This window comes from Epinephelus fuscoguttatus, linkage group LG23 (assembly GCF_011397635.1).
Source record: "Epinephelus fuscoguttatus linkage group LG23, E.fuscoguttatus.final_Chr_v1".
NCBI classification, from domain to species: Eukaryota; Metazoa; Chordata; class Actinopteri; order Perciformes; family Serranidae; genus Epinephelus; species Epinephelus fuscoguttatus.
The window spans coordinates 17250869-17277023 of record NC_064774.1 but is presented as its reverse complement, the minus strand read 5'-3'; the positions used below and the strand labels follow the sequence as shown (position 1 = coordinate 17277023).

The 26155-nt window shown below is 40.1% G+C and overlaps 1 protein-coding gene across 2 annotated transcripts; it reads left to right on the top strand.

The window, feature by feature from the left end:
* Positions 1-49: 49 nt before the first annotated feature.
* khnyn (KH and NYN domain containing) lies at positions 50-26155 on the top strand. Of its 2 annotated transcripts, none has more exons than XM_049567785.1 (10): positions 50-67; positions 4038-4126; positions 6864-7119; positions 12610-12744; positions 15441-17221; positions 20079-20209; positions 20693-20789; positions 21660-21767; positions 21896-21997; positions 23436-26155. In XM_049567785.1, exons 3-10 carry the CDS (start codon positions 6901-6903, stop codon positions 23812-23814), a joined length of 2952 nt encoding a protein of 983 aa, XP_049423742.1. In that variant the 5' UTR covers positions 50-67; positions 4038-4126; positions 6864-6900; the 3' UTR covers positions 23815-26155. The 2 variants fall into 2 exon arrangements, with proteins under 2 accessions (XP_049423742.1, XP_049423740.1); XM_049567783.1 differs by lacking the exon at positions 50-67 and adding an exon at positions 3934-3954.

Sequence of the window (26155 nt, the reverse complement as noted above, 5' to 3'; positions counted from 1 at the left end):
CTACAAAGGGGAAAGCAGAAGTGAAACTGTTTTTTTAACTTCTGCTTCTGGACTGCTCAGCAAACAGGCAAGTGTGTGTGGTGACAACAGGATTATTGTTATCATCATTATTATTTAATCCTATTTCTCATTGGATTTAATGTCTGCTTATGTGGATGTATTTTTATTAATGGATATTTTTTGATGATGACTTTTAGTTTGTTTTAAGTTTTGGAATACTTTAAAAAAAAAAATATTTCCTGAGTATGGTTGACAAACAAGTCAGTAGAGTTAGCTGTAACACTTTCAGTACTTCTAATTATAAGAAAGCTGATAATCAGATAGGTCGTTGCTCTGTTCGGTCCCAGGCCCACATTTGGACAGAAAGGCCAGTTTTCTCATTTTGCTCTGATTATGTCATTTTTCATGTTCTTATCTGATAATCTAGAAGCAGACCGTCTTCTATAGGCTAGGGGAAGAGAAAGACAGGGATGATGGGCCTCAGTGTGGAGCTGGATTCAGGGAAGTTGTGGTTATAAGATACTTAAACCACTAGGCCACCGCGACACCCAACCTAATGTACACATCACAAGATTAAACAAATATTGACACCAAGAATGACGTAGAAAAGACTGTAAAGGCTGTTTTAAGTTTTGCCAGCAGAGGGTGTAGTCTGCAATATGATTTACAGTAAATGGGTAGTGTTACTTTAAATGACTGACGCCAAACCTGTATTACTTAATGCATTTTTTTTATCACCTGATGCGGTCCAATAGATCACACTCCTCTCCACGTCAGAGGAAAATACTTTTTACTCCACTACTTTTTCTGATACCTTTGGTTACTTTAAAATAAAAATATAAAATTTTATCTAATATTATAGATTAAGAGGAAAATTGCAGGTATTTGAACTCAACACTCAACAAATCAGGCTGTTCTTGTGCACTGATTGTAATGCACCACAATTTGGACATAACACATGTAATCATGAGCCATTAATTTGTGTATAACATATGTAAGCAGGAACGCCGTGATCACGTGACGAGTGCACTCATGGGAGTTAAGAAGGAAGTAATATAAAGAGCAAAAGGCTGCAGGTTGGGGTGTTGAAGGGGTCGGAAAAGAACACAGGACTTTCCCCCAACAGACCGCTGTTGGTGTCCTGTGTGAAACCAACTGAACTTCGAGTTATTTTAAGTTATGTTGTCACCATGTTTCTTTTCCTAAACCTAACCTATGTAACTTTGGATGTCATATGAACCGTGTTATGAGGATACATTGAAGACATACACCCATGGATGTATAAAGAGAACTGGATACAGCAGCAGAGGCAGGGGCCCACTCATTCATGAAAGTTGGTCAGTGACGCATGACTATTTACAGGTATAAAATTATGGTTCCCATAAAGCAAAGTAGCCTAGGTATAATTGCAGCTGTAGCAGCTACATGACCCATCCTGACTCGCCCACCATACCTTCATATCAGTCTGTCTATGATCTGCCCCATTTGCTTCTCAGCCTGGAAGTAAAGTCCCAATGAAATTGTTAAGTTAGGGATGAGCTAGCTATGAAGTATTACGTCAAAGAAGAGGTGGTTATGGTTAAGGTTAGGGTAAGGGTAATGTGAATGCTACATCTTGTTGCTCATGCTAATGCTAACTTAGTGATTACCTAGCTTTGAAGTATTATGTTAAAACAGAGGTGGTTAAGGTAAGGGTAAGTGTTATGGGAAGGGTTAAATGTCATTACTTATGCTAATGCTAACTTAGCAAATAACTATCTATGAAGTAACTTATTGTGTTAAAAAAGAAACATTTATGGTTAGGGTAAGGGTAATGGGAAGGGTTACATCTCATTACATATGCTAATGCTAATTTAGTCATAAATTAGCTAGGAAGTATTACGTTAAAAAAAGAGGTGGTTAAGGGAAAGGGAAGGGTACTAGGAAGGGTTATATCTTGTTACTTTTGCTAATGCTAACTTAGCAACTAGCTATGAAGTTTTAGGTAAAGAAAAAAAGAGATGGTTAGGGTAAGCAAAAGTGTTAGCCTGCATCTTGTTATTTATGCTAATGCTCAGTTAGCAAAAAGATTAGCTAACTATGAAGTATTACATTAAAAAGAAGCAGTTAATGTTAGGGCAAGGGTAATTGGAAGGGTTACATCTTGTTACTTATGCTAATGCTAAGTTGGCAATTAACTAGATGGAGTATGTTAAAAAAAAAAAAAAAGAGGTGGTTAAGGTAAGCTAAAGGGTTACATCTCATTACCACTGCTAAGTTAGCAAGTAGCTAATGGTAGCTATTAAGTATTACATTAAAATACAGGTGGTTTAGGTTAGGATAAGGTTAATAGGAAGGGTACATCTCATTACTTTTGCTAATGCTAACTTAGCGATTAACTGGCCATAAAGTATTGTCTACATTAAAAGAGTGGTAGTTAATGTTAGGGTAGGGGTAAAGGGAAGGCCACATCTCATTTATGTTAATGCTAAGTTAGCACTTAGCCAGCAATAGCTATGACATATTACGTTAAAAGACAGGTGGTTGAGGTTAGGATAAGGGTAATATAAGGAGTTAAATCTCGTTACTTATAAAGTGAATCATGTCTTTATGTATTATGGATTATTTGCTATTGTGAGTCATATAAAGCTGTACCCCTGTGCAGCTGTCTTGAATGGTTAAAAATTAGCTATAGAGACCAAGACTGTTTTATTTATTTTTATTTTATCTTATTTCATTTTATTATATTGTACCAGGGTGTAAGGAAGTTTATTTCTGCTGTAAGTGACATGGGGGTCTAGGGATTGACCGGAGCCAGCCTCAAGTGGCCATTTAAGGAACTGCAGTTTTTGGCACTTCAGCCTTAGCTTCACTTTTTCCACCCTGGAGGTTTGCCGTTCAGTGTTGGGTAGCTCAGTCGGAGCCAATTTATTTTCCTATTAACAGATCCAGGTGTGTGTGTGAACAACAGATTTTTTTTTAGTTAGCATACACACAGAGCGGACAAATATTAAAATATTTTGATGCCAGTACTTTTGTACTTTAACTTAAATAATATTTAAATATTTTTTTTAATTATTTTTTAAAATTTATATTATTTATTTACTTATTATTTCATGTTATTTATTTTTAAATTTCATTTTATTTTATTTCATTTATTTATTTTGTATCAAACTACTATCAATACAATGTCTGGTTTTTTTGGCTTTAAATGACATATATTGAACCCAGTGTATCCATCAGATATCACATTTTACCCTGACAGAGTAAGACAGGATGTAGTGTAGGAGGTAACATCCCTCTTCCTGTCTTTGACACAGATAAACTTGCACCAAGGAAACCACTTTGTAAACACATAGTGTAGTTTGAAAAATCTGCTTATCCACTGGATAAAGACATATCTGGACACAAAATGTCTTACACACAGCCTCAGTCTGTCCTTCACAAACAAAGCCTGTCTGTCACTGAGCACAGGCAACTAGGAGTTAACAACAACAACAAAAATGTCAGACAGAAAAACCCCGCTCATGACGTCAGTGGAAATCCCCTTTATCTCCTGTTTGACCCTCTCACAAGACAAAACATTTTTAAAAATCTTAATATGCAGGCTTGTGACGTTTTATTTGCTGTATTAATCATTTATGTTTAATAAATAAGGAAAATAGACATAAGTCAAGGAGCATTGTGTGTATTTTTAGGCTGCTGTGGTGCATTTTAGCACAATAAAAGAGCCTACAGACACATTTTGAGTGTATGGGATTGATTTAATAATATCATTCAGGTGTCACAGCGACACTATGACCCCTATACCCAGCCAGAAGTACCCGCCCTGACTGTGAGATAAGCTTTTTCCTTTAGTTTCGGTTTTGTCTTCGGGCTTTCCACCGCGGTGGTCTTGTGGCTCCAGCTCCGAGCTTCCTCATCCGCCATCCGCAGCAGCAGCAGCAGCAACGGGACCGTCTCCGTGTCTCTTCCGTAATTCTTCCTTTCTGCTGCTGCCGTGTGTGTGACACTACAGCATGCGTTGAACTTTGGTCTGATACATGTTGTTGTTGTAGGACTGCGGAAGCCTGAGCCCGAGCTGCCTCTGTGGATCCGTAGAGCAGCTGGAAACGAAACTTTGACGGCGCACGGCGATCGAGCTCACGTAAGAAAACGACACAGAAATATTATATTTATCTTATATTATACACTTGTATTGAGTATTTTAAAAACCCTAAACTGTCTGATGTCTGTTTCCGGCTCTATCTTTGCTTTTAAACACGTCCAAAAAGTCTGTTTTAATCAAGATAAAGGTTTCACAACATTATCTGGCAATGGGCCACATTTCGTACCATGGTCATGCAATGTAATGTCAGTCTGCGTGAATAGGAGCATTGCTGGACTAAAGCAAGCTGCACTTTATATGTCACTATATTAATATTAGTGAATGCTGCAGCTTTGTTGACATGGAGTTTGCATAGGTCTGCACATCAGGTGCAAAGTTTGCTATATTCAGAGAGGAAATGAACGCTCCACTGCTTTAGTTTGACAAGTACAGTTACAGGATAGTTTTAACATTAAAAACACGTGATACAGTGAAATACAGTGCACTGTTACACGCTTAACTAGTGGGTTTTGTCAATTGCGGTTCATATTCACATAAATTAGCTACATTTAATCAGCAGTGTTTGCATTTATAACTCATACAGTAAACAATACAGTTACAACCTGTCATTTTATTGCCATGGTTACAGCATTAACAAGCTGGCATCCAGCAAAACTATACATACATATTAAAACAGTTAGAACAATTTAAATCAATGGACAAGCAGAACAAAGCAACCTCAGTTCATCTAAACATCAACATATTTTGCTTGTTTATAGATATGAAAATATATACTGTACATGTACTGTGTGTTGTAGTAACGGCACAATGACCTACTGTAAGCACAGGCTCAATCAGGGTGACTACAGCTAAATTCAATGGATTTTAAAGCTGTTTTAAGATGATGTATGATTATTTTTGTGACTCTCTTTCTTATTCAAGCATAGCAGTTATGTAGGAATATGGCTTAGTTAGGTAGGTTAATCTACACTTTGCCAACACATAAGTGGATGTGTATAGGAAAGAGACAGTATAAGGTCTGGTGGTGGGTTTTAGGATTTGTTTCATGAGAGCTGGACTCATTTTGACAAAAAGAAAAATAAAAGACAAAGAGAATAAAAGACCTACAGTATGTACAGTAAGTACAGGTTGAATCAGGGTGTCTGCAGGTATCAGATGCTTGAATTTAAAGCTGTTTTAATGACTATTTTTATGACTGATTTTTGGGCAAATCATTTCTTTCTTATTCAAGCACTGCAGTTATGTAAGAATATGCTTTGAACCTACACTTTGCCAGCAGATAAGTGCATGTATATAGTCAAGAGACAGTATAAGGTCTGGTGGCAGGTTCGTTTTGACAGAAAGAAAATAAAAGACAACAAGTATAAAACACCTACAGTATACAGTAAGTACAGGCTAAATTAGGGTGACTCCAGGTATCAGATGCTTAAATTTGAAGCTGTTTTAAGATGATTAATGATTATTTTTATGACTGATTTTTGGACAAATCATTTCTTTCTTATTCAAGCACTGCAGTTATGTAAGAATATGCTTTGAACCTACACTTTGCCAGCAGATAAGTGCATGTATATAGTCAAGAGACAGTATAAGGTCTGGTGGCAGGTTCGTTTTGACAGAAAGAAAATAAAAGACAACAAGAATAAAAGACCTACAGTATTTATACGTACAGGCTAAATTAGGGTGTCTACAGGTATCAGATGCTTAAATTTGAAGCTGTTTTAAGATGATTAATGAATATTTTTATGACTGATTTTTGGACAAATCCCCTCTTTGTTACTCAAGCTTTGCAGTTATATAGGAATATGGTTTTAAGAATTGTTTCACGCACAAGAGCGTGACTCAATTTGACAAAAAGAAAACAAAAATGGATCAATGGAATTAGATTTTAAAAATCTGTGGCGACGACGACCTAATCACTTTTAACACCTACTTCTGACGTTTTAAGGACCTGCAGACACCCTGGGCTACATACAGTATGTACTGTAGGTGCGTGGCATTTGGAAATCGCAGCAGCGCCCACACTTACTGTCACTGAACGCTTCGACAAACGTTTCACACTTATGACTCTTGTGACAGAAAGACACTCTACAGTGGTGTGAAAAGTTGGAAGGAGTTGGGTTTTTTTTTTCCCACTCTAAATTCACGTTTAAAATGTTGCTTTTAATTGAAAGGCATTAACTTTTAATTATGATGTGAATTTGTAAAGAATAGTCCTGGAAAACTACCAGTAACTATACTACTTCCTGACAAAAATCGTCTTTGTCAGAAGAGGCAAAATATGTTTAACTTCTACAAAACTTGTTTAATTTTATGCAAATAGTTTCACCTTTATATTATAATTGTTGTTATGGACCAGAAGGTTCGATATTCTTACCAATTTTGAAGTTGCACTGAGAAATAAAACACTTCTTTAGCTTTTAAAGTCATAAAAATACACAGTCCTCACAGTGATTAAAGCAGCAACACTTTAGAACGGTAATGACCGGAAAAAAAAAATGGATGTAACTATAATTTAAAACCCAAATGAGGGCATTAATTGGGGGTATGTTTTTTTCAATTTGATTTGTTTGTTTTTTTTTGTTTTTGTTTTTTTAGATAAGCAACAAAATGTAACACAAGCCAATGTAATACAGTAAACCAGTGAACAACAGGCAACATGTGAGGTCACAGTATAAAAATAGGGAGACAAGAACAACAGCAGATAATAAGATATATAGAAAAGTATAAATAAATTACCAGTCAAGTGTGTAAACATGATGTTCTGTGTTTTTCACAGTATGTGCAACACTTTGCCGCCGATTTAAGAAGAAGGGATGGACAGTGACAAAGCTGATGGAGGAGGAGGTGGAGAGGTGGAGGATGAATTTGCGTGTGAGGGGATGCTGCGTGGCTATCTGACCTCCCTGCACGGCACCGTGGAGCGGATATTCAGGGTGGCGTTTGGCATCGGGGCGGACGACATGTCTCCTGGCAACAACGGGCAGATATGGCTGAAACTCCGAGGGCAGAGCAACAATGTGAAAGCCGCCAAAGTAAGACGAGATTTGTTTGTTTGATGTTACACAATAAGAGTTGAGTCATTAGTTTGGGCAACAACTTTTGCCCCAAAATTTTACTTCAATACTGAAACAATTTTTACATTAACATGGCTTGAAGGACACAATCTTTATCTCAACCTCTGCCACTGTGTTGATTTAAATTTCGTTTGTAGTTTGTCAGCCTTGATTTGGAAACTTGTTATTGACATTATTGGCAGTGTTAGTCCACAGTGTACTGAGATAAAAGGCAGTGTTCCTGGTAGGTGACTCATCGAGACTGACTTGAGTTTCAGCCCAACATGTGGTCAGCCTGCTGACACATGCACTCAGAATGACTGACGGCACTAAATGAAAATAAATTCTGATAATAGATGACTTAAAATTGAACTGCAAAGGTTTTAGGTCACTACACACATACATCAGTTTTCACGGAACAACCAGACTGTATATAAAGATGACAATGCTTCCTCCCAAGAGAGGAAAATGAAACTTAGAAAAATGAAATGAGAATATTCCGGGCTCGTGATGTCATTTGGAGCCTGTGCAGTAGCAATCTGTCATGGTGTCAGGTTCACGTAGTCTATCCAAGTGCAAGCAGAGCCATTGAGTGTGAGTACACTGATTCATACATGTGGTTGCTTATGATGACATCAAACCCCCTTTTCATAGCATCAGGTAACTAATTAACACCAAACTTATAAGAAACATAAACACTTGAAATCACCAGTTTCATCACGATACGATATTATATCGATTCTTTGGACAATGATACGATATTTGGCAATATTACAGAGTCTATCATGATGTGATTTCGATCGATGCGATTCAGGGGCCTGCGATCGATATCAAATGATATTATATGATTATATAACACAGTCGGTTACAGAGGAAGCTTTTGGCTTATCTTTTAAAAGATAAAAACAACATAAATAATGTAAATAATTGTAACCACTTAACTGCTGTAAAATTTACTTTAACCATATGGGCCCAAACGACGCATAGTGCGTCCAAATTCACACCTGTTCTTCTCTGTGGATTTTCTCCGCGACCGTGCGTCATAGCGAGAAGCCACGCGTATCACGTGAAACAGCGGAATCATAGCTTTCCGACAAGACCAAGCACTTGTCGGTAGTCCAATGTTTTCACAGCGACAAAAAATGATAAATTTACACTAAAATTATGTATAACAGAGCTTTCATACAGATCTGCACACACATTACTCTTGGATGGATTACTCGAGAACACAGGCTCACACAGAAATGCCATGCATATCACATGAAAGCGCAGGAGCAGAGCTTTCCAGTGATACCACACACATCATTGTGCTGTCATCCCATCACGCTATAAATCCAGATCAAGTGTCTACAAAATAAAAACCTGACAAATTTCTTTACAATCCATTATACAGATCTTGTTATCAGTCACTTCATATTGTGAGAAATATCGTATCTTACCACGTCTTAGGCTTGCGTGTGTTTCTCCCTGTCTATCCACATTTGTAGTCCGGCTTTCAAGATACAAATATCTCCATATTGTCCAGTTGACACTCCATCTAACTTTGTATGACAAGACCAGCCACTTCACCATTGCGCACCCAGAGAACTGTAGCCTAATTATGCATGCTGACAGGGCAGCAGTCACCATATACATTGAGGGGACATGTGCCCCAGTGCCCAATATGTCCCCCCAATATATAAGTGAAACTGAAAAACAGCAACAAACTTTGTTTACTGCAAACAAAGTGGCAAATATTATCTTGGAGGACAGCATTGCACTTGGTTGACTATTTTTCTATGATCTTAGATGTAAATATTGCATGTTTCTTTCAGATAAAACACATTTTTGACTTGTGAATGAGTCAATGGAATTTCTTGCAATAATGAAAAAATACTGGCAATCATGTCCGCCTGGCACAAACCACATGTTTTGGACAGCTGTGAAGTGACAGAATGTCCCACCATCATGGTTCTTATATTGCCAGATTCCAGAGAGTCCACCCTCTTCATATATGGCTGAATATGTCATTTTCCAACTTGCTATGGTGAGATACATGTAAAAATGTAAGAATTTAGTAACACGGACTTGTTTTTTTCATTGATATAAAAATTAATATAAAATACAGGCACATAGAAGGACATGAAATGATGGCAAATCTGGATAGCCCACATTATCCTGAAAAAAACCCAAGATATAGCATGTATACGTAGCCTTTATAATGACTGTGATATAAGCTTAAAAGTAAAGGCAGTAAAAATACTCCAAAAATGCCTAGGGCCTGTAGGGTTAAACTGACTCTACTAAAACACAAAACAGCACATGGGATAAGTTAGCCTTCAGGGCTTTCTGTCAGAAAGTCTTTTCTGGAAGATATCTTCATTTTAGCCCAAAACATGATCTTTTAAATAAAACTCAGTAGTAACTGTCAAGGTTCAGAGACAAAACGCAGTTTTTTGCTAGTCACCCATTATATTTACATTACATAAATTAGCCTAACAGCTAACAGACTTTTTTCTCTACTTAAAGCCTAACAAATTACATGTGACATTATTATTTTTCTTACTCACCAGTGGTTAAAGTCACTGTATCTACTGACAGGACAGCTCGGTTGAATTTCAGCCTGCATGCATGTTTTTCAACCAAACATTGTTAAAACAGAGCAGCTAACGTTGCTGTAGTGAGAAGTTAGCGGGTTGAGACGGCGGTCCACGCAGATAATGTGTGTTGTGTTTTATGTGCTCTGTCTGTTTACCTGTATTTTCTCCAAAATCCAAATTATTTCCACTCTGCTGATTTACTCCACAGTAAATAACATTATCCTCATCGTCTTTCTCTCAGCTGCTCACCATCTGTCTTAGTTGTTTGACGGTGACACAGACTTTCAAAATATATCCGTTTCCTATCTAGGGCTGCCACGATTAGTCGACTAATCAATGACTGATCAACTCTTAAAATAATTGGTGACTATTTTAGTAGTCGACTAATCGGTTTGAGTCATTTTTCATGGAAAAGTACCATAGAAGTACCCCAAAATACTCTTACTGCAGCTTCTTACGTTCAAATATTGGCAGCTTTACACACTCTCCCATGACAGTGAACTAAAACCCTTTGGCATGAGTAGGAAACAAGACATTAGATGACATAATTTTGGAGTTTGGGAGAGACAGACTGACATTTTCAACATTTTTTGATAAAATGATTAGTCGACTAATAGAAAAAATAATCGACAGATTAGTCGACAGTTAAAATAATCGTTAGTTGCAGCCCTAATCCTATCCATAGATGGCAATATGGATCCATGCAGCTTTGTTCGCTGATCATTTTATTGATACATCGATCCAGATTGAACATACGTCTGTGTGATAAGAACTGCCTTAAATGACAGAAACCATCTTTCAGAAAAATTTATTTGATGCGTACTTCGATCTTGTAGTTTTCACCATGTCCCATTTTGGGGAGCTGTTGTGTCGTCCATCTTTATATACAGTCTATGGTGTGCGTGTAGTGGATATAGTGTTGGAGACGGGACCTCGGTCATTCCTATACGAGTTGCTTGGTGGCATATAAAGCTAAAATGGTTCAACTGCCATGTACAAAATTACCCGGATGATCGGCACTGTGAGGTCCATATAGCAGGCGCGCTAGAGACTTCCACTGCTACTTTAGCGCTCCATTAACTTGAATGGGGATAAAATGATTTCATCCTGTGGCAACTGATTTGCAGATGTTTGTTTTGCAGTGTAAATCAATGGGAAAGTCTATTCAGATCGCAAGGCATCATGTGAGGGCATAATTCCATGTTTGGCCACTATGAAAATTGGCTTCAAAGCCTGGCGCACTTCCTGGGGCCTGGACCACGTGTGTCTTTGTACAGTACCAATAAAAAACTGTATTTGCATGATTGTCAAGCACATATTCAAGGACATATCTGCAAGGGTGTATTTCCTCTTTGCTCAGAGACAATCAGTTTTGCAGCACAATATTTTTGTTTATTTTATAGTCATATATTGTCTCTCTAAAATAATCTCCTGTCCACCCAGAACACTTTGAGATAATTCACAGAGCTGACACACATTTATATCAAACCCACCATTACAGTATCCTCGTCCTCATGTAAACAACAAGGTCCCAAATGTGAATTGACAAAAGGCACAAGACTGTCAGAATGAAAATGCAAAGGTTAATAACGTCAGAGAGGCACCGTCCTGAGATAATCTATGGACAGACTACAGAGAAAAGAAGCTTGACTGTGGTGTTGAGTGCAGCCTTTAAAGGTCATAGCGTTTAACCACAAGTGTTACTGGCTTAGGATCATTAACGTATAATTACCGGTGCAAATGATGACATGAATGTAAAGTCAGGTATACAAGCTTTGAAACAGGCTGTGCTCGCTGTAATTATTTCTGTTGTTCATACTGGACATTAAAAGATTTCTTCTTCATGCAGTAAACATAATTGAAGTGGGACAAAATCCACAGCCAAGAAATACATTCAAGTTTGTCTGAAGCTAGACGAGGCTTCAGGAGTCTGAGTCAGTCAGATAAAGTGGGTATCTCCCAAATTTACTGTCTGTTTAGTAGAAAATTCCCTCTTTGTGTGTCTCTGGGCAGTGTTTTCTTGTTGTGCTGCAAAAACACAAGGAGGGAATTTCATACTAAATAGAGCGCTACGTTGGAAGACATCAGCTTGAATGTTTTTTGAAGCCTCATTTTAGCTACAGATGAACACTTAAGTACATTTTTGACTGGATTTTGCCCCCTTACTATTATTTTAAAGAAATACTTTACTGACCATTGTGTATCAGTTAGTCATGCCATGTTACTTTGAATTCATGAAGAAAACCTTTTTCCCCCCACATGCCTCTACGGAAAACGGCGAACATTACAGCGTTTAGCAAACTCTCACATAACTTTAGTTTAATCCACGTCTCATTTATCCGTTCTTTATCTAGATCATCCGATCTAGATAAGTTTCACTTTCAGTTAAGTTTTAAATACCAAGGTTTTAGTGTTTGGGAAGTTTTGATTTTTTTGGTATAGTTTTGCAGTTGTTACACATGGTCCTCAATCAATCAATAAATCAGTATGTCTGCCATTTTGAGGGCATGTGAGAAAAACAAGGTGAAATGTCATAACTACTTATAACTGATATACAAATGGTCATTTTGTGAGTAAAGTATTCCTGGACCACGACCCACCAGTTGGGAACCACTGCTTTTTACAGTGTAATAATGATATAAATAGTATAAAGTTTGAAACCATATCTGCTGATAAAGACCATGTGATAACCTCGAGAACAAATGAGTAAGCTGACACTGAGTTTTGTCAACTGCTGTTTTCAGTGCCAAGAATGGACCAAAAGTACTGATATTATATGATGAACTTTAACAGCTGTTTTTTCCAAAATGGATGCATATTATTTAGATTTTTTCAGTAACTACTACAGTATTTTCACCACTGCTACAGTAATAATATTTCTGTCTTGTAGTTATTTGTGAAAGGACTTGTGAACCAGGAGGAGCAGCAGGAGGTTTCTTATCCCGGGGTTCTTCACTGCATCTTCTGTGGAGCCAGAGGGCTGTTCATGGACTGCCTGACAAAAAACACCTCGGCACATATAGTGGTGAGTGATGCCTTATGGGTCTTTGTTAAGGCGACATTTAAAGGTCATGAAGCAGATATTGGGCTTGGAACTTTTGTCTTTAGTTACCCAGAATAAAAGAGGAGAGCCATCAAAAGCAGAGAAGTGAGGAACCCAGTTTTTCTGCCTATATTTGTGACACTTTGGTAAATTTGCATCTTTAAAGTATGTCAAATAGCAGTTTCTATGTGCAATGTATCCATGGGTGTACAGACAACTATCACTGGATTACTTTTATATTGAAGAAAACTTAAAACAATGTGTTTCTCAAGCAAGTTGTGGAGTTGCAATAAACATCTTTATTCTATGATTTCAAATCAGATTCACAGACATTTATTAGCGATGGACATGAAACTTATTATTATTATTATTATAAAACATAATGGTACCCTCTGAAAGTATGAGTCATGGTGAATTTAGAAATATGTGCAGCTTGTCTGCATGTACAAAACAGTACACTCACTCAATATCACTCACTTCCATCATGTACAAATCCCCCACCAGCATACTTAGTGTGCCATTTTTTACTGATGATGCAATAATGATATTGACTAATAATGTGGTGTCTTGCACTCTTGTTATTCTTAAAAGAAATTACACTATTAGTCAATGTCATTGGTTTAAAATGTGTCACACCCCGTATGAGGTAACAGCTGTCTCCTAATGTGACACTGTGACGTTGTCACTGGGAATTTCTAACCTATTAATAATGTATTTTGTTAGAATGCAAATTTTCAACTCAGGGAAGTTATATTACTTTTTACAACTTTCTTTTTCACTATTAGTCGCCACTTGTTGCTACAAATGTCTGGAAATCCCTTATTAATGTGTCATCACCCCTTAAGTGGAAGAACAAGTAAAGGGTTTTTCAACCTGACTTACCTGATCAGTTTATTCCAAAGAAGATGTCCTGTCCAGACTGTGTATCATGTTGTTAGAGTGGTGAAGATGTTTTCACTCTTGCTTGTCAATTACACACAGGTCCGAAAGACACACACATGCATAAACAGGACCTATACATGCACAAATTGGAGAGATGTCAGAGTGAGGGGGCTGCCCTTGGTGAGGCGCCCTGAGCGGTTGGGGGGTTCGGTGCCTTGCTCAAGGGCACCTCGGCAGTGCACAAGAGGTGAACTAGCACCTCTCCAGCCACCAGTCCACGCTCCATATTTTGGTCCAGACGGGGACTCGAACAGGCGACCCTCCGGTTCCCAACCCAAGTCCCTATGGACTGAGCTACTAATACACTGTACATAAAAATAAGGTGTTAGTCACTTGTGGTCCCTTCAGAGTAAACCTGCGACCCACTTTTGGACTGTGACCCACCAGTCGGGAACTACCGTTGTAAAGTACCAATATTAATGTGTAAAGTTTATTTTTGGGTTCAAAAGAGTCATTTTAGGGGTGGTCCAACAAGCACTTTTACTTCTAATAGTTGTGCGTTGGCCTACGCCATTGTGAGCATTTATACTTGACTGATTCGAAAGGCACCTAAATCACACATAAGATATGGGTTAATAGCGATAATATTAAACAAAAGTACAAAACTCGGCTCCATTATAACTGGCAAGGTTCACAGACAAGACACTTGTCTTTGGCTAGATATGTTTCCCCACAAATACAACATCCTAATATTTTTAGCAAAAGCCTATCACATTTTACATTCCATAAATTAGCCTAGCAGCAAGCGGAGTTTTCCTTTACTTATACTAAGCCAGGATTCAGGAACAACATAAATATTTGACAAAGGTAAAGGTGGCTTAATTGTAACTCACAAGGTTCACTGATAAAACACTTAACACTTGGCGAGACACGTTTTCCCCACATATACAACATGCTAGTGCTATTAGCATAGGCTCATGACAGTTCTCATTGTATGAATTAGCCTAGCAGCTAGCGGACTTTTCCTCTACTCATGAAGCCAGGGACAACAGCAACATTTAACAAAGGTAATGTCACAAAATTCGGCTCCATTACAAGTCACAAGGTTCACTGACAAAACAACTGTCTTTTACATTTTCCAAACAAATATAAAATGCTAACGTTATTAGCACAAGCCTATGGCATTTCATATTGTATAAATTAGCCTAGCGATGAGCAGAGATTTCCCCTACTCATATGAAACCAGGAACAACATAAACATTTAACATTTAAGGTAACTTAAACAATAATCTTATTCTAAATATGTTTTCCCCACATTTACAACATGCTAATGATATTAGCATAAGCTCATGACATTTCTCATTGCATGAATTAGTGACTAGAGGACTTTCTTCTGCTCATATGAAGCCAGGATAAATCACACACAAGACCTAATATGCTTTTTTGTGGAGGCTTTATTGTCTTCACAATTTATTGTTTCTTATCTGTGAAATAAAAGAAATAAAAACTTTGGTTCCACAGAAGGAAATGGTTTCAGCTTACAAAAGTAAACAGGATGTCTGTGACGCAGCGACATACAGTTACATTTCTAGGGAGGGTGCAGGTCAGGCCATGATAGGCTACGGCATAGGATACGGTGTAGGGTACGCATCTATTGTACCTGAAGCACCAGCGCAGGTGCTTGCATAGTTTAAACACAGGGCTTTTTTCAGTCTCAAAGTCCACTTCCAGTTTTATTTTGCTGTCATTAAGAGGACCAAGATTAATGTCTTTTTGTTTTCCTTTCATCAAATCAGGTTGGCTCTCCTGGATTCTTGCTTATATCGGGTCTTGCGGAGCCGGTGGTGCGAGCCTACTCCCTCATTACAGACCTGGTAGACCGATATGAGGGCACACAATCCAGACGCTCAGAGATTGGAGACAGAGGTCCTGGCGAGTCTCTGGAATCACGCCGGGCATTCAAAACTCTAGTGGAGAAATGGGAGGACAAGCACATCTTGGATCTTCTGGTGCTGCCAGGGTCAGTGAAGGAAATCCTGCTGGATTTGGTGAAAGAATCAGGGCTTGGATCAAGCCCCATCCCGGCACTGACAGATGGAAATGCAGGAGTAAGATCTCTTGAGGGTTCGGAGGGTAGATGGGACAAACCATCCGCCATTACGTACACACTCCCCGAGCCTTCCAGGACTACTGATAGGTGGGTTGAAGGGATGACTGCAAGTTTGGGGAAAGACTCCGCAGCCAAGGACTCCTTATTTGAGTTTTTATCCATGTCACCTGGCACCCGAGGGAGGGCAGAGGGGGCAGAGCAAAGACTTGTGCATTCTCCACAGGAGATGGGAGAAGAGGAGCAGCTGGAGCCAGCGGCAACATTGGGTACCAAAGCAAAAGGGGCACGAGGGGAGGAAGAAGAGGAGCTACAGATGACAGTAGGAAACAAGGAGTTCTGGCTTCTTTTGAAGTTCTTCACAGCCATGGGGTACACAGAGGACGTGGTGAAACGAGTCCTTGCTCGAACGGGACCCAAAGAGGCCTCACAGATACTGGATGTGGTTCAACAGGAGCAGGATCGCAGTGACCGGGAGCAGACACAGAAAAATCAAGACGGTGTTGCCTTGAACCAAAGTGAGAGGAACCGACCCTGCGAGACAGAGCACAGAGAAGACGACGAAATGGAAGTAGGAGGAGATGAGGTGATGCGTAGTAATGGAGAGGTGGGAGATGCGTGTGAGGGAGCAACAGGAAGCACGAGACACTTAAAGGAAAAAGGTATTACAGAAGAAAAAGAGGAAGGGCAGGAGGAAGACTTTGTCCTGGGAGTGGTAAAGAAAGCGGCAGCCAGCTGTGGGTACATGGAGCAGAAAGTGGCCAAAGTCTACAACATGTTGCCTGATGGATCCACTCACCAGCTGCTCCTGGAGCTGCAGAGAGAGGGGAGCAAAGACACAGACGCCTTCAGGGAGGGACCGAGAGAGATGGATGATGTGGTGCTGGAGAAAGAGTGGCCAAGAGTTGGACCATCAGAGGACAAAGCAAGAAAAAATGAGCTCTTCGTACCTGCAGAAAACAGAAAATCTGACGATAAAGGACGAGTAGAAGTTCCAAACCTTACTGCACCTGAGTTAAATAAATACCATAAACTCACACACTCACAAACTCCACACCAAGTCATCCTCCCGGAAGTCAAAGGGCCACCCATGTCTGTTTATCCCTCATCCCATGATCCTCCACTCCATTTCCAATCCAACAAACAATATGACCAAACCACGCACTGGCTTAATCCATCCATGTCAAAACTAAATCATCAAACCCATGACAATGTCTTGAACCCAAAGTCTTCTAACTCCTTAAAACAATCGCTTCAAGCCCCTCAACCCCCCATCTTCAGGGGGAACGACTCATCTCCCACCCGAGCTAGAGAAAGACAGGGCTTCATAGCCCCGTCTTCAGTGGTGGTGACAGGGGAGCAGCGTTTCCTGGAGGGCCTCCAGATGCCCTTCGACCTTCAGCTAACAGACAAACCAGGCGACCCGAAACTGAGGACGATCATTATTGACGGGAGCAATGTGGCCATGAGGTAGGAACAGAGTTTGTTGTAAACATTCTCTAAAGTGTATATTTCATAATATTCTAATTGATTTGTTATCAGGGTTGATATTAGTTAGAAATTTAGGTTGGGTGTGTCCTATTTGCTGTTTTAGGACAGATGGTTGAATAAAAGGGCTTGTTCTGACATTCAAAACTTATTTACATCAGGGTTAAGAATCTACATGTTATCTATCTACATTTTAAAAATGAAATATCAAAAGCCTTGTGCAGTGGTACAATGTGCCAAAAACTATACACACTGTTTCATGTGTTTAAGGTTCCCTGTGCAGTTCCCTTGCAAAAAGGGCAAACAAATCAATGTTTATGTTTGTTGCTTCTCACCAAAACCCATTGTGTTTATCCTTGAGGTCTAACAAACACATTAAATGCATTTGCCTACTCACAAAACATTTGCAAAGCAGTCTGGTTCAGTTCACATATTAAAACAGTTATTTTTGCCTTTGTATTGTCAAATGTTGTGGATGGTACCAAGAGAACGACTACGTTCCACCCCGTTCTTTCGTCACCTCTCTGTTGAGGTACCCAGCACACTGATCCAATAGTAGAGGGTGGAACGAGAAACACTGCAGTCTGTTGATTGATCAACAGAGAATCATCAGTCTCACTTGACAAGGACAGAGACTCAAATACATCCTGTTCTTTTTGTTCTAAGTATGTTGGTGTGCAACCATGTTCCATGGACAATCAACGAGGTGCAGATGTTCCTCTGCATTGCAAGAGCTGGATGGAGCAGTGACCCAGCCAGCACCAGAGATCAATATAATGTAGAAAGATGTTCTATTGGCTGGAATGATTATCAGGTTGACAGTATCTAATGACGTTAGAATTAGCAGGGGTTGGGTTTCAGTCCCCATACCTTAAAGCGTCCTACAGACTGTGAGATTTTAGCGATCTTACAAGTTTAGTGCAAGCTCCACTGTGCAACATGGATCTCATAAACTTCGGCACGACATCAAGTTTGATGTATGCAGACTGTACGATGACAGCATCTACTGAAACACAAGCTACGATGTTCGATGCAGTAGCTTCCCATACTGAGCGCGCAAGGATGCTGCACGGGTTATTACTTCTCCAACTGTGGAGCACAACATAGAGGGTCACATTATTAAATAACCTAAAGTTTTGTGTCCACTATATACTGCAGTGTGTCTGTGTGTGTGCTTGCTAGCTGCTAGGTTGCTCACCTGACAGCTACAACGCAGCTATTTTTGTCCATGCTTCGTCCTGAGCTAACAGACACATCATACAGGCAAGGCTTCTGCTGCCACAACTCCCCATTGTTTTCCTCTTTGCTGGAATCCCACATATTTCTTTTAGTGGATTTTGCCTCCGTGGTGAGCTGCTATTTGTTTGTTTGTTTGGGTTTGGCTCCAGTGCGTAACTCCATGCTGCATTTCTATTTGTTGGTGCGTAGACGTAAGTTGTAACAGCAGTCACACAGTGAGATGGTCATCCATCATTTCTGACACTGTCAGAATTTCATCCTGTCTTTGATCACAAGACCGTGACAACAACCATCCTTGAACAAGGACCATTGTTTTAGGGCCATAACCAAAGATATCGCCACATTTCTTTCATGTTGGCTCTCTTTCGTCTGGGACAGCCCAAACTCACACAGCGTCTACCGGGCTTAAGATTGAATGTTGTTATTTAATGTTGAAATGAGTTTGGCACAAGATGTTTGGAAGATGTTGGATTTTGGTTACTGAAAACACAATCTGGAAATGTGTTGCTATGTGTGGTATTTATTCAGTTTTGGGAAATCACAATGTCTAGAAAGCAGCAGTGGCTGCAGCTGACAGGGACAGTTAGCAAAGCTAACATCAGGACGTCATCTGTTAAAAGCCTCCCATCGTCGGATACGACATGAAACAACTCCAGTTAGCTCAATCGTGTTGTAAAGACATCCGCTGGAAAAAATATTTTTTTTCACGTTGATGAGACGGCGTTTTGGGTGGAGCGGTCGCTATGGATGCGGAGCTTGCTGTTTCTGTAGGTACACATTTCCTGGGGACACCTGCATGTCTCGGCCACGCCCCTTCCATTGTGATTGGCTAAAGCGCAGCATCGTTCAAACTCAAAGCCCTGCCCCCCTCTCTAGTCGTCTTTCACACAGGGCTGCCGACAGATTCTACAATGTAAATTGCAGAATCTGTCTTGAGAGATTACTGAAAACAGAACTCAAACCCAACAAAATATTAACGTCATCTATCGTCAGTATTCTAAGTCAAATTGATGTTGGCATTACACATTGTTCTGCCTACATTTAAGAGTACTGTCTGAGGTGGAAACATGAAAAAGATCTAGGGTTAGGCACCTGGCCCGATGGATTACGAACCACTTCAAAGGATACTATACCAAAAGCGTTTGGTGGAAACATGGCTATACAAACAAAACGAGGACCACTTGTAAAAACATTGCTCTTTAGCACTACTAGTGGTCAGAAACTCCACACAATACCTTTAATAGCTTGGAAAGCGACACATAAGTCATAAAATCTGTTGATATTAGACTATAGAATCTGTTTTTTAAAACATTATCGGATACTCTGGATGCTGGTGCAGTAGGAGAGTTTGTCTGGGTGTTGGTTAAAGATCTGGACAAAAAAGCCCCACTTCTTACTGTATTTGTTTAGAACAGCAGCTGTTAAATGTTTAAAACTGGGTATTAATGGGTCCAAATTGTGTTAATGTCAAAGACAGAGGAGCAAAATGCAGAGATCGGTGTTAGAATACTAGTTAAGTTTCATATTAGGATGCTTTTCATCATGATTTGGTTTAGTTATACACCTCTGTATACAGTGTTCTGTTCCATGTTTTCCACAGTCACGGGTTGGGTCACTTCTTCTCCTGTCGAGGAATCGCTCTGGCCGTCCAGCACTTTTGGGACCGAGGCCATCGTCACATCAGCTGCCTCCTGCCACAGTGGAGACAGAAGAGCGACCCCAGGATCAAAGGTAACACTTCCTGTTTCACGTGCAATGTTTTGAACTTGGCATCTTTATCATGGAAACTAAAAGAATTATAATAGTTTGCATTGGCATTTACACATGTAATTATTTCCATTCTTGATTCATCTCCAGATTATTTAATATTTATTCTTCTTTACAAGACCAAATATTAGAACTAGAGCAAATTTATCTTAACTGTATTTAACAGCTGATAAGCAACCTCTTCCAGCATTTGTTGAACACAACTCTGAGAAAAGCAGTTTCCAGTGTAGCTTTTGTTGCCACAGTTTACCCTCATTAAATTCATCGTGTGGTTTTAAAACGACAAAGGCCTCCGCGCTTCCTTGCGTGTGTGCCGCCTGTACTTGAGTCACACGTTCAGGAGCAGAAAACAAATCAGGTTTTTTGGCGAACATGTGAGCGTGTGGGCGTGTGTTTTTTCCTGTCAGCGCAGACTAAACATAGCATTGTTTGTTCCTGCCCTCTCAGAGCAGCACTATCTGACTGAGCTGCAGAAGCTGGGCCTGCTCTCCTACACGCCCTCCAGAGAGGTCCAGGGCAAGAGGATCAGCTCGTACGACGACAGGTAGCCACAATACTGCTATACAGTAAAAAGTCTTTGTTAGTCTTGTTGTCTGTGTTGTTTTAACAGGTGGAAACACAGACCTGGAGATTAGAGAAGCATGTGTATTAATGAAAGTTACTGGTGCCACTCCTTATTTTGTTTTACACAATGATACAGTTATTTTTTTGTTTGTAAAATTGTAAATATCCTCATGAAAATTGGATGCAGGCTACTGTGCAGTTTAGCCAGTGGCATAAGGCGCTAATGTGTGATATTGTGCATATATGGTCTCGTCACTTGACACTGGACAACATCATCATCCATATTACCCAACAATCATCATTGTATACCTGTATATAACAAAAAATACCAAAGAAAATAAAAAATATGAATTTTAACTTTGTGCCATACTTCGAAAAATATTAATGTTCATTACCATTTTCGATGACACTGAGGGAATAAAGCTGTGTATTTTTATGATCAGTTAAATATGATGAGGCTATTGCATGGCAACTTCTCCCTTCTTGGCTAGAAGCAGAAAACAGCAGAACGAAAACAGTATTCCCCTTGAGGTGGCGCACATGTTCGAAAGCCTCTGAGCCTGTCACACATTCAAACAGCAAAGTGCAAATAAGCAGTCTTATGTAAATATCATTATATCATACATATTTTAGCAATTCTTTCTGGTTTGAGTATATGTGAGTGAACTATAAACAAACACAAAATCAGCTTTGACCCAGAAGACAGTATGAAAGTTGGACTCTGCATTTGTGTTGCTTTCAGCCCATTCATAAATGTTTAAAGGGAACCAGTGTGGGGCGCCAAAAACCAGAAGATTTTCAGTTCTCTTCCAGGCTGCTTTGAAACCTTTCACTTCCCCTGTTTCCTCAGATTTATGCTGCAGCTCGCTCAGAAGACAGACGGAGTCATCGTAACTAATGACAACCTGAGAGACCTTTCAGACGAGTCACCTGTATGGAGGGACATCATCAAAAAGAGGTGAGATATCTGTGTCTAAATAAATGCAGTATTTTATCAACCTAAATACTCAGACATTTACTCTTATTGTAAGCCCCCTGTATGAGAGCGCTTAATGGGATGGTTTCTCATGTTTCCTCCACATGCAGACTTCTTCAGTACACGTTTGTCGGGGATCACTTTATGGTGCCGGACGACCCTCTGGGCAGAGGAGGACCACACCTGGACGACTTCCTACGCTCAGAGCACAAGTATTAACAACCACACACACTTATACAGATAGACACAGTGACATGTTTTAAAGGGGAACTATTGTGCTCATTTTCAGGTTCATACTTGTATTTTGGTTTCCTACAAGAAAATGTTTACATGCTCTGTCTGAGACCCAAAAAAGCCAAGTCTGCTCTGATTGGTCAGCCTTTCTGGGTCTTCCATATCTCAGCATTTGGAAATGACTGTAACAGAGAATAGCAGCCCCTTTTTGCGGTGAAAACTTAACAATAAAACATTTTAAACACAACCGCACATGTTCCAGCAGGCATATGATCCTAAATTGGAGAGAAATCAACAGTATCAGCAACCAAGATTACATGTTTAGTGTTAGCATGTAGCTACATGTAGCAGTGTACTTGCGTCTGGGGAATTATTGTTAGGGAGAAAAGCAGCCCATTTTTTAAAGATTGAAATTACCAGTAGAAGCTTTTAAATACAACAGGACGTGTTCCAGCAGGAATATGTATAGTCTCTGGAGTCTGTCCACAGCTGTGGGGAAAAAGCTGTTCCCTAGCCTGGTTGTGCGTGTGATGGGGGGTCTCAGTCTGCCTGAGGAAAGGGTGATGAAGAGGGGGTGTCCGTGTGAGAAGACGGCCTGAGTGGATGTCACAAAGATGTGGTAGGGGGAAGCCGATGATCCTCTCAGCCATCTTGACAACGCGCTCCAGGTCTCCAGCAGTATGTTATCATACTCTCAATTGTGCAGTGGTAAAAGAGGATCAGAAGTTCCTGAGGAAGCCTGTTTCATTTCAGGGTCCTCAGAAAGGCTCACTTGATGATGTGGGAAGTGTTCAGACTCTGGGTCTGGTCCTCAGCTATGTGCACCCCCAGGAACTTCAAGCTTGCAACCCTCTACCTTTTCCCCATTCCCTATGTCATTGTCCTTGCTCCAGGCACACAGGGTCTGGACTTCCCTGTAAGCTGCTTCATTGTTTGATATGAGTCCTGCTATGGTTGCATCGCATGCAAATTTGGCACCAAGGCAGTTGGTGTTGTGGGAGGGAATACAGTCATGGGTAAAAACCGAGTAGAGGGCTGGACTGAGGACGCAGGCTTAAGGGATGCCGGTGCAGAGAATGATGGTGGAGGATCAGACCAGGCATCGGCAACCAAGATTACATGTCTAGCCTTAGCAAGTAGCTATATGTAGCTGTGTAGGCTACGTGATGTAAAAACTGCAGTAGCCTAGCAGAAGCAGGCTACTTATTTGAAACTTTAGCCACGGTCAGGACGAACATCTGACATTGCAACTTTATTTATATGACAGAAAATAGAGAAAAGCATAATAGACCCCACTTAAAATTAATCCAAAGATGCTTTCGCTGCTATTTTTACAGGGTATCTCAGAAACTTTTTGTTTATTAGTTTCAGGTGAGCAAAATACCTCCATATAATACCTCCTTTGCTTCCTCTCAGGACTCCTGACCCAGGAAACCACTCTTTTGCCTGTGTTGCCACCACGTTCCCTTCCTCCAAACCTCCGCGCTCCCAAACGGAGGTCCTGAACTTCCGCGACCGAACACTAGGTGGAGCTCTGACTACAACAGCAGGCGGAGGGAGCCGGGGCAAACGGAGAGGACATGGAAAGGCATGGGACATGGGACACCAGCAGTGGGAGCTTGGAGCTTCGGGACCGGGGTTCAGGGCAGACAGGAGCCCGGAGGAAACGGCCAGCCTGAGAGAGCAGCTCTGTCAGGTTTTTCCGGGTCAGGACAACATGGTGGCACTGGTGCTGCAGTGCCACCCGGCAGAGACGGACATAAATGTGCTGTCTGATCGGATGCTGGAGCAATAGAACAAGACATCTTAAGTGTTTTCCCCAGGTTAATTCAGACTTTTTTTTACCCTGAATTATTCCCTGGTTTGACTTTGCAGTTGTAAAGATTTTATGAAAAGACGGACTTTCTGTTGACGATCAAACACATATAATTCATCTATGATGTTGTACATGTGAATACAGGTTCTTGGTCTGGTGTATTCCCTCCCACGTCTGCTGGTTGACTGTCATCTGTCAAATAATTGTAAAAATATTATAGATTGGAGTTAGCTTTACCCATACATGAAAATTATAACCTTTCCCCAGTCCACTGTTGTTTGTATAGTTTTATATCCTGAGCAATATGTTCATATAAATATAAGTTTTATTCAGCAGAGCAGCTAATGACGCTAACCTGGTCAACTCTATCCCTTTGTAATTTGTTAAGAAAAGTAGATTCAAAACCCATCAAGCAGGGTTGGACTAGTTCTCCCTACAGCAAGATAGTGTAACCACATTATATAAATTCAGCTTCCTTGTTGTCGGAGCTGGGACATGACCAGCTTTGTCAAATTTTCTAGTAGCAGCCGCTTTTTGAACACTTTTGTTTGCCCTTTCCAAAGTGATCTAGCCTCCTCCTTATCTTCCAGGGGCCTCAACTCATCCTCCCATCTACATCTCCACCATCTTTGCTTCCTTCTCTGTTATCGTCCTGTGTTCATCCTGTTTAGGTGAAACTGGGAAATAAATGAGGCTAGAAAAGGAAAGGTGGATAGAGATTGTAAAAGTTGCTACCCTTAAGCAAACGGGAATATTTGGTGCAAGCGAAACTACATTGAATTAGCCACAGTTAGCAGTAATGTGCAGACGACATGATCAGACACCTTTCTTCCACTGAATCATGTTGATAACCCACCTTCCAATTAGGGATACTTACCCCTGTAGGGATTTTACTTTCAGTCTTCAAATGGATTTATATGCCTTTCATGATGGACTTTCATGGATGACAATGGGGTTGTTTGGTCAGCTCAATGCTTCAGTCCAGACAGAAATATCTCAATGACTATTTGATGTACTGGCACAAAATTTCGTACAGACGTTCATGTTCCCCAGAGGATGACTGGTAATGACTTCTCACATTATGTGGGTCATTAAAAAAGAAATTGTTGACAAATGAGACAAGTTTGTTTTAGCAAAATAGTATTTAACTTCCCACTGCTCTTGAAAGCGGCAACCCTCGCTGTCAACTTTATGCTTCCCTGCTTGTTTACAGTCTGTTTATGGATACACATTAGTTCTGCCTGTATAGTTCCTGTTTGGTACAAACTGTATGGATGTCCTGCCATTGTAAGGTGAACAGAGAAATTTGAACTTGATTGTGTCTTAGATCACAAAGTACATTTTGAAAGACACGCCATGGGCCGTCTGCAATCAGTCCGTGGGCCATGATTAGCTCCCAGGCCTGATTTTAGCCATGTTTAACTTTGGTGACACCCTCCCCATGACATTTCCACCAACTGCAGCCGTACTCGGTGTCTGATTAGCAAATGCTAGCGTGCTAACTGGCCAAACTAGCATATGAAACCTGCTAACTTTGAGCGTGTTTGCATGTCATTGTGCTGATTTGAGCATTTAGCATGAGTATAGCTTCACAGAGCTCCTAGCATGGCTCTATATTCTTGTTTAATGTCTTAAAAACATGAGCAATGTGTAGTGACACCTATCAAACGTCCTCCTCAGGTGACGTGTCAGTCAGTCGTAAGTTGACTTGGGAAAGAATCAAATGTGTGTAAGGTGCCATTTTTAGGAAAGGGTTGCTATCTGTGAGAAATGTCCTTTTTAGAACAAGAGCAATATAAAAATGTCAACTTCTGTCTGTTATTCTGAATTTACTATAACCTTCTATACCTGTTATTGTACTTGTTAAAATTTTATAGCTTCCTGTTTGTACAAAGGAAAACAAATACTGCAGACGAGAAGGTGTGAGAGGCACATGGGTAATACTGACTATAGTTGTGATTAGTTGTTGTATCACCAGCTGTGGGGATTGATGTCATTTTGCAATGCCAGAATAATACTAAACCAATCCTTTGAATATTCTGTGAACTTAATTTGTAAAATGTATATTTTTTAACTTATTTTAAGCAGGTGTGAGTGTGCCTGTGTGAGGAAACTGTGCTTCAGGAGGGGAGATCGAACCAAAAGATGATAGCAAGTGATTTTTTTCATCCATCTTTGACACAGCTCACAGATTCTGAGATATAACCATTGTATTTGTTTTGTTTATATATATGTTTGTATGTACATTTTAACAGCTGAATGCTGAGATCTGCCCATGTTTCTGCATTAATTATTTCTTTATTAAAAGGATTCAAATAAA